The sequence below is a fragment of the Coturnix japonica genome, chromosome 26 (genome assembly GCF_001577835.2).
Source record: "Coturnix japonica isolate 7356 chromosome 26, Coturnix japonica 2.1, whole genome shotgun sequence".
NCBI classification, from domain to species: domain Eukaryota; kingdom Metazoa; phylum Chordata; class Aves; order Galliformes; family Phasianidae; genus Coturnix; species Coturnix japonica.
This window is the reverse complement of record NC_029541.1, coordinates 1,934,087-1,947,850: the sequence shown is the minus strand read 5'-3', so window position 1 is coordinate 1,947,850 and position 13,764 is coordinate 1,934,087. Positions and strand designations below refer to the sequence as shown.

The 13,764-nt window shown below is 48.8% G+C and overlaps 1 protein-coding gene across 1 annotated transcript; it reads right to left on the bottom strand.

Annotated features, from left to right (window-relative positions):
• Positions 1-6,098: 6,098 nt before the first annotated feature.
• SRSF3 (serine and arginine rich splicing factor 3) lies at positions 6,099-12,048 on the bottom strand. The gene is made up of 6 exons (XM_015884925.1): positions 11,916-12,048; positions 11,064-11,271; positions 9,995-10,129; positions 7,802-7,840; positions 7,129-7,215; positions 6,099-6,912 (listed from the first exon to the last, which is right to left on the bottom strand). The coding sequence occupies exons 2-6, from the start codon at positions 11,267-11,269 to the stop codon at positions 6,885-6,887; spliced, it is 495 nt and encodes a 164-aa protein (XP_015740411.1). The 5' UTR covers positions 11,270-11,271; positions 11,916-12,048; the 3' UTR covers positions 6,099-6,884.
• Between the last annotated feature and the right edge of the window lie 1,716 nt (positions 12,049-13,764).

The window sequence follows — 13,764 nt, the reverse complement described above, 5'->3', positions numbered from 1 at the left end:
GTTGGGATGGGTTTGAGATGGGGTTGGGGTTGGGATGAGGTTGAGATGAGGATGGGGATAAAGTTGGGATGGGTTTGAAATGGGGTTGGGGTTGGGATGGGGTTAAGGTGGGGATGAGATGGGGGCAGGGATGGGGTTGGGATGGGATGAGGATGAGATGGGGGTGGGATGGGGTTGGGATTGGGTTAAAGTGGGGATGGGATAAGGTTGTGATGGGGATGGGGATAAAGTTGGGATGGGGTTGAGATGGGGATGGGGTTGGGATAGGGTTAAGGTGGGGATGGGATGGGGTTGGGATGGGATGAGGTTGAGATGGGGGTGGGATGGGGATGGGGTGGGGTTGAGATGCTGGTGTGGAACCAACTTGCAGAGGAAATGGGAAGTGGAGAGAGGAATAGCGTCAGGGTCTGGGTCAGGCAGTGCGTGGTCGAGTCTGCAGTGGCATCATCAGCAAAAAGGGGGAAAAAAAAGTGTGATTAATGCGGAAAGTGATACAGGAACTAAGGAAAAGCCCAAAGGTGACTCACAATGTTCAGTCCCACAATGCAGGGTAGGAAGGTCCAACTGGGGACCAGGCAGGATGGGAACCAGGAGCGGTGCTGGGGGCAGCGCTTCCTTCTCCCCTCTGGGTGCAGCCCCACATCAGAGCTGTCACCCCCCAACCCATCCTCACCCATTACAAGGGCTGTCCCAGCTCCCCATGGCGTCACTGTGGAAGAATCCCTCCTTGACAAATAGATCCTAAGGGCTGATAGCAATAAAAAGGGATATACTCAACGAATGTAAATCTTCTGTCTTCAAAGTGCCTTCAAAGTGCACTGAAAAAAAGACAGGATGTTTGTTATCAGGGCTGGGAAAATCCTTTGGGAGTGTTTCCTATCCCCAGGTAGGTCCCAGTGGATGCCGAGGGCAGAGGAAGTAGCGTCAGACACAGACACGTATGCAAACATTATTCACTGCATGCAGGGAGCTGTGAGTCAGCCCAGCTCGGTGGTGGAGTTGCATGCCCAGGCACAGCTCTGATATGGAGTTTCGTCCTCAATGGGGATGCAATGAGCAGCACCCCGGTGCTGGGGGCTGGATGGAAGGCAGCAGTGATTGAGCTTCTGGTGGTGCTGGAAGGTGCAGTGAGACACGGGTTGATGGGAAGCACAGCGTTCCCACTGGATGGATCCACGTAGAGGGAAGATGAAGGGCTCAGACAGACGGGCCCCTTTGTGCCAGCCGGGATGATGGAGGCAGTGACACGCTGCTACTCTTCAAGGCACCGTGAACTCAAGCTCTACAAAAGCCTCCATTTCTGCCCAACCTGATAATGAGGGGACTGAGATCACCGTGTCTGTTTGTTGGCAGTTTTTCCATGCCTCCATACAAAGCCCCTTTGACCAGTGCTCCCAGCAAAGGGCCCTTCTGCCCCACAGCCCTCCTGCCCTGTGCTAGATCTGTGACACAGAGCCTTGGCACAGCTCCCTGAGGAGGGGCTGGGGCTGAATCCATCCCCCATAGGGCACAAAGCAAACAGTCCCCCTCCTCAGTACCCCTCAGCACTGAGAAACCACCAGGCTCCAAGCAGCAGAGCTCCACGTTCACTTAAGATAAGAGCATCACTTTGGATAGGGGCAGCATGGGGATCCAATGGGGACCAAGCCATAAAACAACACCACAGGTATCCAGTCCTCAGCAAGATGCACATCTCTATGATTTCTTGTTATCTCTGCTAACAAGCTTTTTTCTTTCAAGGGGGGGGGACACATGAAGGCTCTTCATGGAACACTCACGCTCCAGCAGAAGTCTAAATGAGCCCAGTGTTCAGCTGAATGGCGTTTAGATCCCGGCGAAGGCTGTTTTCCCATCAGCTCTTTGAAGTGCCCAATTAAGTGATTTTATAACTAATAGGATTTTCCCAGGAAAGAAAGACAAGAATGACAAAACGCTGAATGCTTGATTAACTCTGCCCCTAAAAGAACTTGGATCGTGTTAATCGACTGTTTCCCTGCCATATACAGCCCTTGTTTGCTCCATTTATGAAGGCATTTTGATGAGACACCGGACCCAGCAGAGTGGAAATAGAGTCCCAGCAAGCACCAATTGTGGGTGAGATGGTCCCTAAAACAAGGCTTCGTCCTGGAAATATTCCTGGAGCCGAGCTATGAATTGTTTGCTTCATTCAGCCCCTCACTCATTTTCATCCAAGATTGTTTTTAGCCCCATTCACAGTCATTAACGTAATTGCTTCACTGACTTTCCATGAGCGGCTCCGGAGCTTTGTGCTGTTGTTTTGTTTCAGCTGGCAGCAAAAGGGCTCATTGTTCCTCGTGGTTCTGTACCTGGCTGTGGGTTTGGGTGGTTATTTACTGGCTGCTCACGGGGTGCCAAATTCCCATTAGATGAGGAGGGCTCCAAGGATGGGGCCGCTGCCACCAGCAGAGCCTGGTGCAGCCAGGAGGGGTGAAGTGCAGATCTATAGGCACAGCTCTGGGCCCTTTTACATCAACTTCTTGCAAAGGGAGAGATCAATCCAGAAGGTCCGCAGCTTCCTGCCTCAATCCAGCCCTTCCTTGCATATGGGAGAAGCTCCCTGTTGGGGTGGCAGCGGGTAGAGGACAGGGACTGCTCCAGCCCCACCCAGCCCTTCTGCATGTGAGCATCCCTTCCAGGCATCCAGAAGCACGGAGTGTGGGTCGCTGGTGCAGTGGGAAGCTGATGACCCACATCGCCTCCTCCCAGCAGACAACACAGACCTTTGCCTTTCTGCACAGGCCGTGGGTTTGCCTGGAATCCACCAGCAGCACAATCTGGCCCTTTATAGCCACACGTGTTCCTATGGAGGGCAGCTGACTCACGGTGCCTGCCTTCAGAGCCCTGACCCAGCCCAAAGCCATCAGACAGGAGCAGTGGCTGCATTCATCACGCCCTGGCTGTGCCTACACGGAGCCTTGAAGCCTGGCTCTGCAGGATGTGTGCCAGCCCACTACAGCACTGTCTGGCTGTATCAGCATCTCAGTGCAGGCAGGCAGACTGCAGAGCTGCTGCAGAGCCCCGGACAGAGCAGGACATGTGAGCATATCCTCCTACAAAGCCATGAGCAGCAGTGTGACAGCTGTCAAGGTGTGGCTCAGTTACACTTTCTTTTTCTCATGTCTGCCCCCTCCCAGCAGTTCACCCATAGTCTGCGCCTCCAGCAGTGCTGATATGTGTGGTGGAACGCTGCCCAGCCCCACCAGAGGAAGATGAGAGTTGGGGGTTTCCTGGTACTCATATAAACCCTTTTCCTTTTGGTTTCCTGACTAGTTTTTCTTCCTTGTTTATGAGAATCCATATGGATATCAGGAAAGGAGATTTGCTGGGTTTGGAGGTGCTGTCAGTAGTGAAGCAGTGCCCCGTGCTTCACCAACCAGCATTGACCCCACACAGAACCCTCCTGTCAGCAAAATGAGTTTTATAGGACCACGAGATTTACAGACAACCAACTGTAATATGCAAGAAAAGGAGTAGGAGGGAGAGAGGAGATGAAACAGGAAGCACGAAAACCTGACAGTGTTCATAGAATTGGTCTAAAACCTCTCCACCAGTTCATATCCAACCATCACAGTGCAGCCATGAGCTCCCAAGCAGGACATTTAACCTGGCCACCAGAGTGAACATTGGCAGGAGCAGCAGCACACCACACCTGAATGCTACCTTCAGCTGTGGCGACCTCCTCCCAGAAAGCTGACAATAGTCACGCATGAAAAGCACATCAATTCCCTGCTCACCAGGGAGGGCAGCATTCAGGCCACACTGCAGCCCGTGTGAGCAGCAGAGATAATGCTCCTCACTCACAGCTGGTGGCAGTGATCTCCCAGCCAGTAAGAACATGGCACCCAAGGGGACAGGGTGCCCCACCCTGATACTGCTGCTCCACCCTGATACTGCTGCTCACCGAGGTGTTGGCACGGACAAGGATGGAGATGCAATGCTGGGCAGCTCCTCCTCTGCTGGTGGTGCTCGTGTGCCCAACGTGTGACTGGTTGTCGTGGGATGAATCCCTGGGCAGCACGTGGGGTAACAGCGCTGAAAGCAGCAGGTGGCTGTGGAGGATGAATGCTGCCCTTGTTGGATTTCCTCCCTAAAAGTAAGCAATCAAAAATGATCAGCTACAATTGCTTTAAGGACCAAGCAGAATTGAGTCAGTATGAAGATCTGTTCAACTAATAGTTAGGCCAGCTTCTAGGTTATTAAATAAGAGACGAATGAATCACTTGGGAACGTGGTGTTCTTATTGCACGGGCTATCTGATGTTTGCCTGGATCCGCTGTTTATTGCAGCCCAATGTTTGACCAGCAACAGAACACAGACAGCAGCAGAGCCAGGCAACACAGCCCGAGTGAAACTCCACAACTGCAGCATTTCTGGGAAGTCAGGAGGGTTCCTACAAAGGCTGGCACAGCTGGGATGCTCACAGGGTCCAACAGATCAAAGGGCAAAATGCTCACTGCAGCACAACCCCTATGAGCTGGGGTAAGGATGGAGCACACAGCCAATGACAGCAGTGGGTGGCAGCGGGGCACAAGGCAGCCCAAGGGATGGAAACCCCCCATAAGAGGAGCAGTTGAGAGCTGGGGCTGTGCAGCCTGGGGAACAGAAGGCTGTGGGGAGAGCTGAGAGCAGCCTTTGGTACCTGAAGGAGAGGGTTTTACAGCCAAACCTGAGCTACCAGAACTGCACTTCTCCCCTTTAAGAGGCTGTTGCTGTAGCTGTGTACTCCAGCGAGGCTCCTTGTGACAGTGACTCTGCTTTGAGGACACGGTGTCTGTGGTGCGATATGAGGACACTGATCAAAGCCAGCAGAGATGGAAGGAAATGGGGTAAAATGGAACCAGACATCATGGGGTGACGAGATGCTGTGACAGCCTGAGGCCGCACGGGGACAGCAGCACCCTGCTCAGGAACTGCTAGGAGAGGAAAAAGGCACTGCTGGCATTGGAAGGGCAGCACAAAAACCTGCTGGTTGATTTACTATCCAAGCTGTTCCCAGTCTGGTTACCCTCTTACAGAAGGGAAGGCTGAAATCCCACAACACATCATTGCACTAAAAATGCTACTTGCCATGTAAGCCCACTGAGGAGGGCTGCACTCAGCTCTTATTTACATGTTTCTCATCTCTCTCCAGAAACTGCTGATTTTGTTTCTAACCTAAGCCCCTCCCATTAGATAAAAGCAGTGGTGTGTTCTATGGAACTCACTGTTTCCATGTATGTATGAAGCAGCAGTTGTGATCCAACTTCCTCAATCGATTGAGCAGTAAGACATGAAGTCAGCAACCTGAAACTGACAGATATTTCCAGTTCTGCCATCCCTTGTGTGCAAAAAAACCACAACCTGCTGCTCCGGAGCATGCACTGTCTGGAATGCTTCATGGCGCATCCCCCTGTTGTGGAAAATACTGAATGCAATGAGAGCTTCAACCCTTCCACAAATGAAACCCTGGGAGAAGCACACGTTAAAAAAGTGAACACAGCTGTGTGTGGCACAGGATACCATCCCAGCCCATGGCCAGACACCTAACACAGGTATCTATCCCCACAAGAGATGGGCTGACAATGTTCTGTGACCAAACCTGACCTGAACAAGCATCTGTTTAGTGTTTGCAGTGTGAACAGCACCAGCCTGACCTCTGCTGGGGCAGGGTGAGCACAGCACACAGCTGCACCCAGAGCCGGCTGCCTCCTGCTGACAGCTCCTCCCTGCCCTGAAGGGAACCAACCCACATCCCCTCTAAGGGCTGCACATCAGGCTTAACCACCCACCATGAGATGCAGCACTAGTTTCCCACCAGCAGCACACAGCCCTGTGTGGCAGGATCATTACACAACATTAAATTCCTTATAAAGACATACACACATTTAATTCTTAAGCTCCTTGCCCTCCACATGTAGACATACCTACATAACCAACACCTTTCCTGCTGCTTTGTGGGCACAATGCTGCTCCTTCAGCAAAACTCCCAGAGAAAACTAAACAGACACCAAGGTCTCCCTGCTGCCACTGACAGCTATGCCATTGTTTGACATTTCAGGTGAGGTCTTCACACATTCACTTGAGTTAAACACCGAACAACAAGTTGTAACCAAAACTTTAATCCCAAGGATCTCACAAAAGACATTTTACAAGTGACATGAAAATTCTTGTACAGTAAAGAAATGTTTAATTCACAGCTTTTACAATGTACCATTACACGGTCAACACATCCACTCCAGTCGTCAGTTCTGCTGTGTATTTGGTCTATTCAGAGGTCCTGGAATAGATGGTCAAGCTATCGGCTATTTAAGAAGCACTCTAGTCACACGAAGTACAAGATTAACTGAGCCTACAAGCTAAAACATTGTATATCATAATACAAAGTAGCTCTGTTCCAGTAATGGAAGTCAGAACCAGAGCCGTGGTAATAGCAGCTCGCAGTTCCCTTTGTGACTGCTGGTAAGCAAACACCTGCACCTTGTCCTGTACTAACACCACTCACAGCCACCGCTCTGCAACAAACTCCTTTGCTGCACACTCCCCTCCACAAGCTGAACCCCAGCAAATCACACCCTGCAGAATGTCGAGACCTGAAACATCACCTACGCAAAGACAAACTGGTAACCATTGAACACTATTAAGTATAAGGGTACATTGTAAAAAGTGATTCATATTACAATTCATATGATCTGCTTAGAACCATATACAGATTCACATCTTTACATTTGCCACCTGTTACAAGATACAAGGAAAGCAAGTTCAACAGCTAAAACATTTTAAAAATGCACCAAGCTTTATGAAATTCCAAAACAAAACAATGTTCTGTACATACTCCCCTGGACTCAGATCTAAGGACTTCCTGTACACAGCTCCCTCTCAAAGTCTTACTTCCTCTCGTTTGACCTGGAGCGACTGGAAGAGAAAGAACCAACCACACATCAGCTGGTGTTAAAGGCAGCACATTCAAACCTCCCACCCCAACCCAGCACGTGGCAGATGAGCATTTCACAATAATGCTCCAATTAATAAAATAGGTCTTAATTCCAGGGTGAATGCCCTCATAAAAGGCTGAAGGTTGCTCTCCCCCACAGTGTGTCTCAGTATTACTAAGGATGCTGAGTTACCCACCTGCGAGACCTGGAGAAGGAACGAGAAGGCTTATGGTTCCTCTCCCGTGAGAGTGATCTCTCTCTTCTTCTGTCTCTGGAGAGGGACCTGTTAGAGACAGCAGCACAAGGATTATAACAACGGAACGAAGCTGAACTCGTTAAGATTACATGGCTGCCTCAAGAGATTGCCTTCAGGACATCAAGTTTTCCCTTCCTGAAACCCTTTCCAAGACTATGACAATAACCAGCTTGTGCCATCTAATACAAACCAAGCTGATGTAAACAGGCTGTGCTTTCTCAGCACCTCAGCTAACTCAGTGCATCAATACATACTTGAGCATCTTTTAATACACCTTATCCAATGCAACTGCAAAATAACCACGTATAAACCCACTGTGCATTCACTGCTTCACACACACTGCAGCATGAGGGCTGGACACACTCACTGCACACTGCTTCTCATCACAGCATCTGAAAGAACTGGAAGGGACTGTGGACAGCTGTGTGATATGAAGTATATTAAGAGTGGAAATAAGTTTCCAGCTGATAACTGTGCAATCTCCTGTAGGTAAGGTCAAGCAAATCCACTTCTCCAGCGTGCTGAGTTACATTGCTCACCCAGGAATGTATGCAGACACAGCCCCATTTGCTCACCTCCTTTCACATCTCAGACAGTAACAATGTGTACGTACCTGCTGCGGCTACGAGAAAAGCTTCTCCTTCGCGGTGATCTAAAACCAGAAAGACAATGTGAGGCTTTTTATCAACCCTGCCAGCATTAACGGGGTGAGGCATTTCCCAACTTGTCAAACTCACTGTTGGGCCCTGGGAACGTGCCAAGAATAACTGGCATCCATCATCCAGTCAAAGGCATGGAAAGATTAGGCAATAAACCAAGCTCGGTGTGAACAGCACATTTCCAATCACCGTTTCAGTTATAACTAAGAATGCTTCATAGCAGAGTTGTCCAATGCAACACTTCCATTTCAACTAAATACACTGCCCAAAACACCACACCAAAGTCCCACAAAGTGGTTCCAAAAAATAGCACAGACCAAATGTTTTGGAACCCATGCAAGCCAAAAAGGTCCATGACAAGACATAAAAGAGATACCAAGTGGGAAAAAAAAGTGAAAATGCGCTCAGTGTAAATATCGACAACGCCATTAAGTGCTACATTAGAACTGCATATCTGTGATTGTCATTCTTAATGCCATAGTGTGTTTAGACTACTTTAAAGAAGTCAATAACCTTAGCTCGGCCCAGTTCATCCCAAAAAGTAATTGTTTTAAGTTCTGAAAACTGTTAGTAAAACCGTTTAAAGGTGATAGGATTTGCTTTGGTTTTCTTTATTGCAATAAAAAAAAAAGCTAAGTTGGTTAGAGCTTTATTAAAATTTAGTTTGCCATCTCACATGCAAATAGACTCGTTTGTACGTTATTTCAACAGTCAGACTTTCCATATCACCCTTAAAAGTTTCCTCAAGCAACATAGGTACGTTACCATTCAATTATGCACAGCCAGCCTTTGATTGAGAAAAGTAATTACTTATAAGCCGCTTACTCCTTATTTTAACCAGCAGTAAACTGTATAAGCAGGAAAAACTTACTAGTTTTTGGTTTCAACAAGCTAGAAATGGTGAGGTGAGGCTGCCGGACTGACTGCCAAGAAGAATTTGCTGAAAAGGTTTTGCCAGATGTTGCGTTGTATTTAGTTGGTTGGCGAAGGGGGTGTTGTGGATTTTTCCTGCTTTTTTGTTAGCCGAAGGCTGCTGCTGTAGTTGTTGTGAAGACATTTGGTAAATAAACAGCTGAGCTGATTGGCCGGGAATGTGTGGGCGGTCGAGGTGGCTGCTGCCGATTTGGTTAAGGTTGGAGAGAAGGCTGAGAGAAAACAGCATGCTCGGGAACCAAAGGGCGGTGCAACCTGACGACTGGCCATGCCTGGGTCATGTGAAACGACACCAGCCAAGCTGAATGGGGCGCGCTGGTCACATGACGCTGAAAGGGCTAGTTGGCTGGCTAATGCAGACTCAGAGGGTGGTGAGAAGAGACATGATGGTGACTCTGTAACGGGTTCATTTTTATTAATAGATGGACCAAAAAAGCATAAAAAAAATGAAAAACAAGCCATCAGTACAACCATCTATTAGCTAACAAATACTCCTAATGTGTTATTTTTTTTTTTTCAACAGCAAAAGGGTAAAGCTCGAAACCCTGACCTCATGAGGACTTCACTCACCTGCAACAGGTAAATTCAGTCCTGCAAAAATTCAGAATTAAGCACCAGACAAACTAGTCTGGGACCAAGGACGTGTCAGTTACCAAAAACGCTGCTACGTTAGAGCTGGGTTTGCACGTCTCAAGGGACAGAATTGCCACACGATGCTTTAATTGCTAACGGATGCTAGGTGTCAAGGTTCTAGATGTTCAGAGCAACTGTTACTCTCATCTAGTATTAAACAGCTGCCTGCTTATTAAGTATTTAAACTGAGCAAACAAAGCAGAGAAACACATCTGTATGAAAATGCTTTTAGCTGTCGTATGTCATGTTTTGCCATTATGGAATAAAGGAAAGGAACAACCTAAGTTGAAAGTATGGGGAAGAAAGGGAAAATGTGACTAGAAGATGAGCAGATTTTAAAGAGGAACGAGGATAAATCCAGGACAGAGGGCGCTGACTATCATAGTGACCTAAGGACAAAAGCCAACATTCAACACAACTTATCATCACCTCCATATCTTTTTTTTTTTGCCTCTTTAAAGCATTTGGCATCTCCGAATTGGGATCAAATAGATGAATGTTATCAACATGCTTTTAAAAAAAGCCTGCTCCTATGATGCTAAGTGCCAACAGCTCTATAAGTGTACTTGGACCTCGGGTACCTGCGGCGGGGAGGAGGACTCCTTCTGCGATAGTCATCTCGAGGGCGCCGGCCCCAGGAGGGAGGTGGGCCGCGGTTCCGACTCCGTTTTTCACCATTGGAGAGTTCAACTCTGACACGACACCCACAGAGGGTTCTGGGAAGAGAGGTTGACATTGGTTACATATCCACCAACAACTATCTGCAAAGGAAAAAAAAAACACAAGAAAGAATCACAGAATGGCCTGGGTTGAAATGGATCGCAATGATCAGCTGGTTTCAACCCCCTGCTGTGTGCAGGGTCGCCAATGAGCAGGTCAAGCTGCACAGAGTCACATCCAGCCTGAATGCCTGCAGGGATGGGGGCATCCACAGCCTCCTTGGGCAACTTGGTCCAGTGTGTCACCACCCTCTGGGTGAAAAACCACGAAAATCAGAGGAAAAAAAGGACAAACAGAGTAAAAAAGGAAAAAAGGAACAGACAAAAAGGATTAAAACTCTGGATCCTGGTTGACCAGGTGGCAAACAGAGTCAACATGAACCAGTAGTGTCCCCCTGTGGGGTACCTTGAAGCAAGGTTAAGTTCTCCTCCCCATAGGGAGGATAAAGGCAAAGTCATTATCTCTAGTGATATTCAAAACCCACCTGGGTGTTCTGCTCTAGAGAACATAATGGGGAGTAGAACTGAACTAATGGATCACCCTGCAGCCCCTATGGGTCTGGGGTTCTGCAACCTGCAGGATTCTGCAGTATTAAAGTAGACTACAGCTTAATATATAAGAAGTTTGGCCACTTCTGAAATCCCAACGTGCAGCCAGAGCAGGATCCAGGAAGCGCCTGAGTTCTGCCTCTTTAAAAAGGAACTGCCTTGAATTTTAAGCAAGTTGAAGTTGCATCTAACTCAAATTCCGCTTTAAAACATAAAATTAAGCACCCCAGTGCTATGTTAGCACCATTAAAGACCTATTCTTATATCACTGCTCAAATAAATACTGCATAATGGATACGCTGCCAGCTGAAACTTTCCATCACAAACCACATTCCCTCTTATTATCACCAGTTTAACCCAATAGACATTAAGCACATTTTACCTTCCGTCTAGTTCTCTTACAGCATCAGCTGCATCACGGGGATCTTCAAACTCCACAAAGGCAAAACCTGGAGGATTCCTGGCCACCCACACGCTGCGCAGTGGTCCGTAGTAGCCGAATGCTCGCTCTAGTTCAGTTTTGTTGCCATTGTTCCCAAGGTTACCCACATAAACCTTGCAGTCCAGCGGACAAGAGTCACGATGCATGGCTAGGGCAAGAAAAAAGGGAAAAAACTCACATTTTTAACAACATAAAGCGTTGTTAAAGAAGGAATAATTCAGGCAGCGGCTTTGTGATATGGTAGAAGTGGTATCTCTGAATGTGGTGAGGGAAAGAAGGGATAAAACAAAAAAAAAGCGGGCTGGTACCATGAGTGAAGCTCATCACCTCGGCTATATGAGTTCACTTCCATGCTCTCTACTGCGGAAGTGGAAGCGGCCCCGCTTCCAGGCCACGGGGTCGGGCCTGCAGGGGGAGCGCTGAGAAGGATCAGGGCTCCATTGTTCTCCATTGTGTGGGGAGATCCGGCCGCAACGCGGAGCACCCGGCGGATCCATCCGCACCGCCCCTCAGCTCTAAGCTTACGGCACCCCCAGGCCTCCCTCCCGGCCACACCGGGCCTCACCAGCCTCAATTGATGTTTAAAGGAGCTGAACGGGCTTTAGTTGGCGCCCCGCGGCCTACCCGCCCCCTCCCCGCCCGTCTCCCCTCAGCGCAGCGCGGCCCAGCTTTACAAAATGGCGGCTGCTCTTTGTTTGCAGCCGCCGGGCCCAGCCGCTTCCATCCGCCCTCCTGAGGGAAGGGAACCGAGGGAGCCGCTCCCACCCCGTTCTCCGAGGTGAAGGTCCTCACCGATGCTAAAAGGGAGGGTGGGCGAAGGGAGCCCGCGCTTAATTCGCAGCCGACTCGACCCTCAACGAGGCTCCCGCTCCGTTTTTCCTCACTGGACAAAATGGCGGCTGGCGCCCGCCCCGCCCGCTATTATATACGGGCGGTCCCTCCCACGTGACGCAGGTCTGTGGCCAATCAGAGGGCGCCGCTCTTCTGATTGACAGGTCGCAGTGTCCCGCCTTCGCTGTTCCCGCCGTCCAGCCCAAAATGGCGGCGGGCGGGATTTTCCTCAGGGCTGGTAGAGCTTCATGAGATTTCCTATTTTTTCACCCCAAAATTCAGTTTTAAGAGCTGGTTATTGAGGGGAGACTCCAGACACAGGATTAGGAAATACAGCTGGGAATTCTATTGCATTGGCTGAAAGGGAAAAGATTTATTTCCTTGTTTTCTCTCCAAAGGATCCACTCATAATCTGGGTTTTGCACCTAGTTAATAGGCATTGCATTTATTCAGAGGATCTGAATAAATCTACTGAGCAAACCAGTGTCTTTTTGGTGTAGCTTTGTTATTTACTTCAGCACACAGTGTATTAACTTCCTAAAATGTCACTTTGCAGCCATATCTGTCCTGACTTCCTATTACGACTTAGGCCAAATGAGATAAATATACCCAGCACAAACACAGTTAATCGTTTTTAAGTAAATACGAGTGTAATAAGGCATTATGAACTCAAGTTCATGCATAAGCAGCGTGTTTCCAAGCCAGATTTACACAATCCTCCTCCTCCACCTGCTAGAACTGAACCAGCACATCAAAATGGCGTCTTAAGGACAGATAGTACATATAAATTAGCTTGGATGTTCAGAAGCCCCTTTTGTAGCATCTCCTAAATGCTCCCAAGGGTCCAAAGGGGTCCCTAAGCCAAAGCCAGCAGCAGAGGGCAGCATTCCCTGCTGCTGGGAACCCTATGGGGCTGGTTTTGTGTCTGATATTCCTCCACATCTGGCTTGAAATCTCTCCATGGAAAGCTCAATCTCAGCCCAACAAACCGCTGTTCGACTCGTCTTTTAATCCCCTGGGAGATGGGGATTGTGCTCAGGGGATTGCACATGGGATTCCTTTCTGGATTGCATAGGATTCCCCACACCCAGCAGATGAAAAGGGAAGCCTGCAGCCTTAGATTCACTAATCTCACCTCCCTGCAGTGGTTACCAAGGCAATGCTGCTGCTCCATCCTCCCATTGCAGAGGGATGGCGGTGGCTGCATTGCAAAGATCTCTGTGCCCCCTGGCTTTGCTGCCGGGTGTTATTTCCTCTAGATCTCTCAATTAAGGAGGCCAAGGGAAGGAGAGCAGCCATTCATTAACAGCTGCTTCACCAGCAGCTCGGGGGAACTGTATTTACCAGCCATGAGTGTGGTCAAACTGCTTCCTCTCAGCAGGGTGGTGCCTTTTTGTTCCCCATACCGCAGTCAGCAGCTGGGCTGTATTTCAGCCTGGTAGGATATGAGAGCATAGAGAAAGTGGGTGTTTTACACCAGAGAAGTCAGCCAGGCTTCTATTGCTGGTCAAATATAAGCTGTTGTGCGTGTGGCTGGGGTGTAAGCCTTAGAAATAATGCAAAGCATGGGATAAATCCCTGCAAGCATCTCTCCTTCACTGTGATTTTGTGCCAGTGTGTTTGCACTGAGTGCTTGTGAAAGCTTTGCTGTTACTGCAGTGCAGTTCTGTACCCAGACACCCCTTAGGGAGCTAAGAGGCACGTAGGTTCATTTTCCTTCTTTGGGTGGAAATAAATGTCCAGTGGAGGCACGTAGCCACAGCAATGCACTTTGCTTGTTGCAGAATGCTTCAAGTGCCCATTTACTGAG

Coding starts and splice junctions, on each gene's coding strand:
- SRSF3 (XM_015884925.1), bottom strand. CDS start 11,269: ATGCATCGTGACTCTTGTCCGCTGGACTGCAAGGTTTATGTGGGTAAC. Junction 7,841..9,994: donor AGTCCTCCTCCCCGCCGCAG/GTACCCGAGGTC, acceptor TTCTGGTTTTAG/ATCACCGCGAAGGAGAAGCT. Junction 7,216..7,801: donor TTTTCTCGTAGCCGCAGCAG/GTACGTACACAT, acceptor TGTCTCTAACAG/GTCCCTCTCCAGAGACAGAA.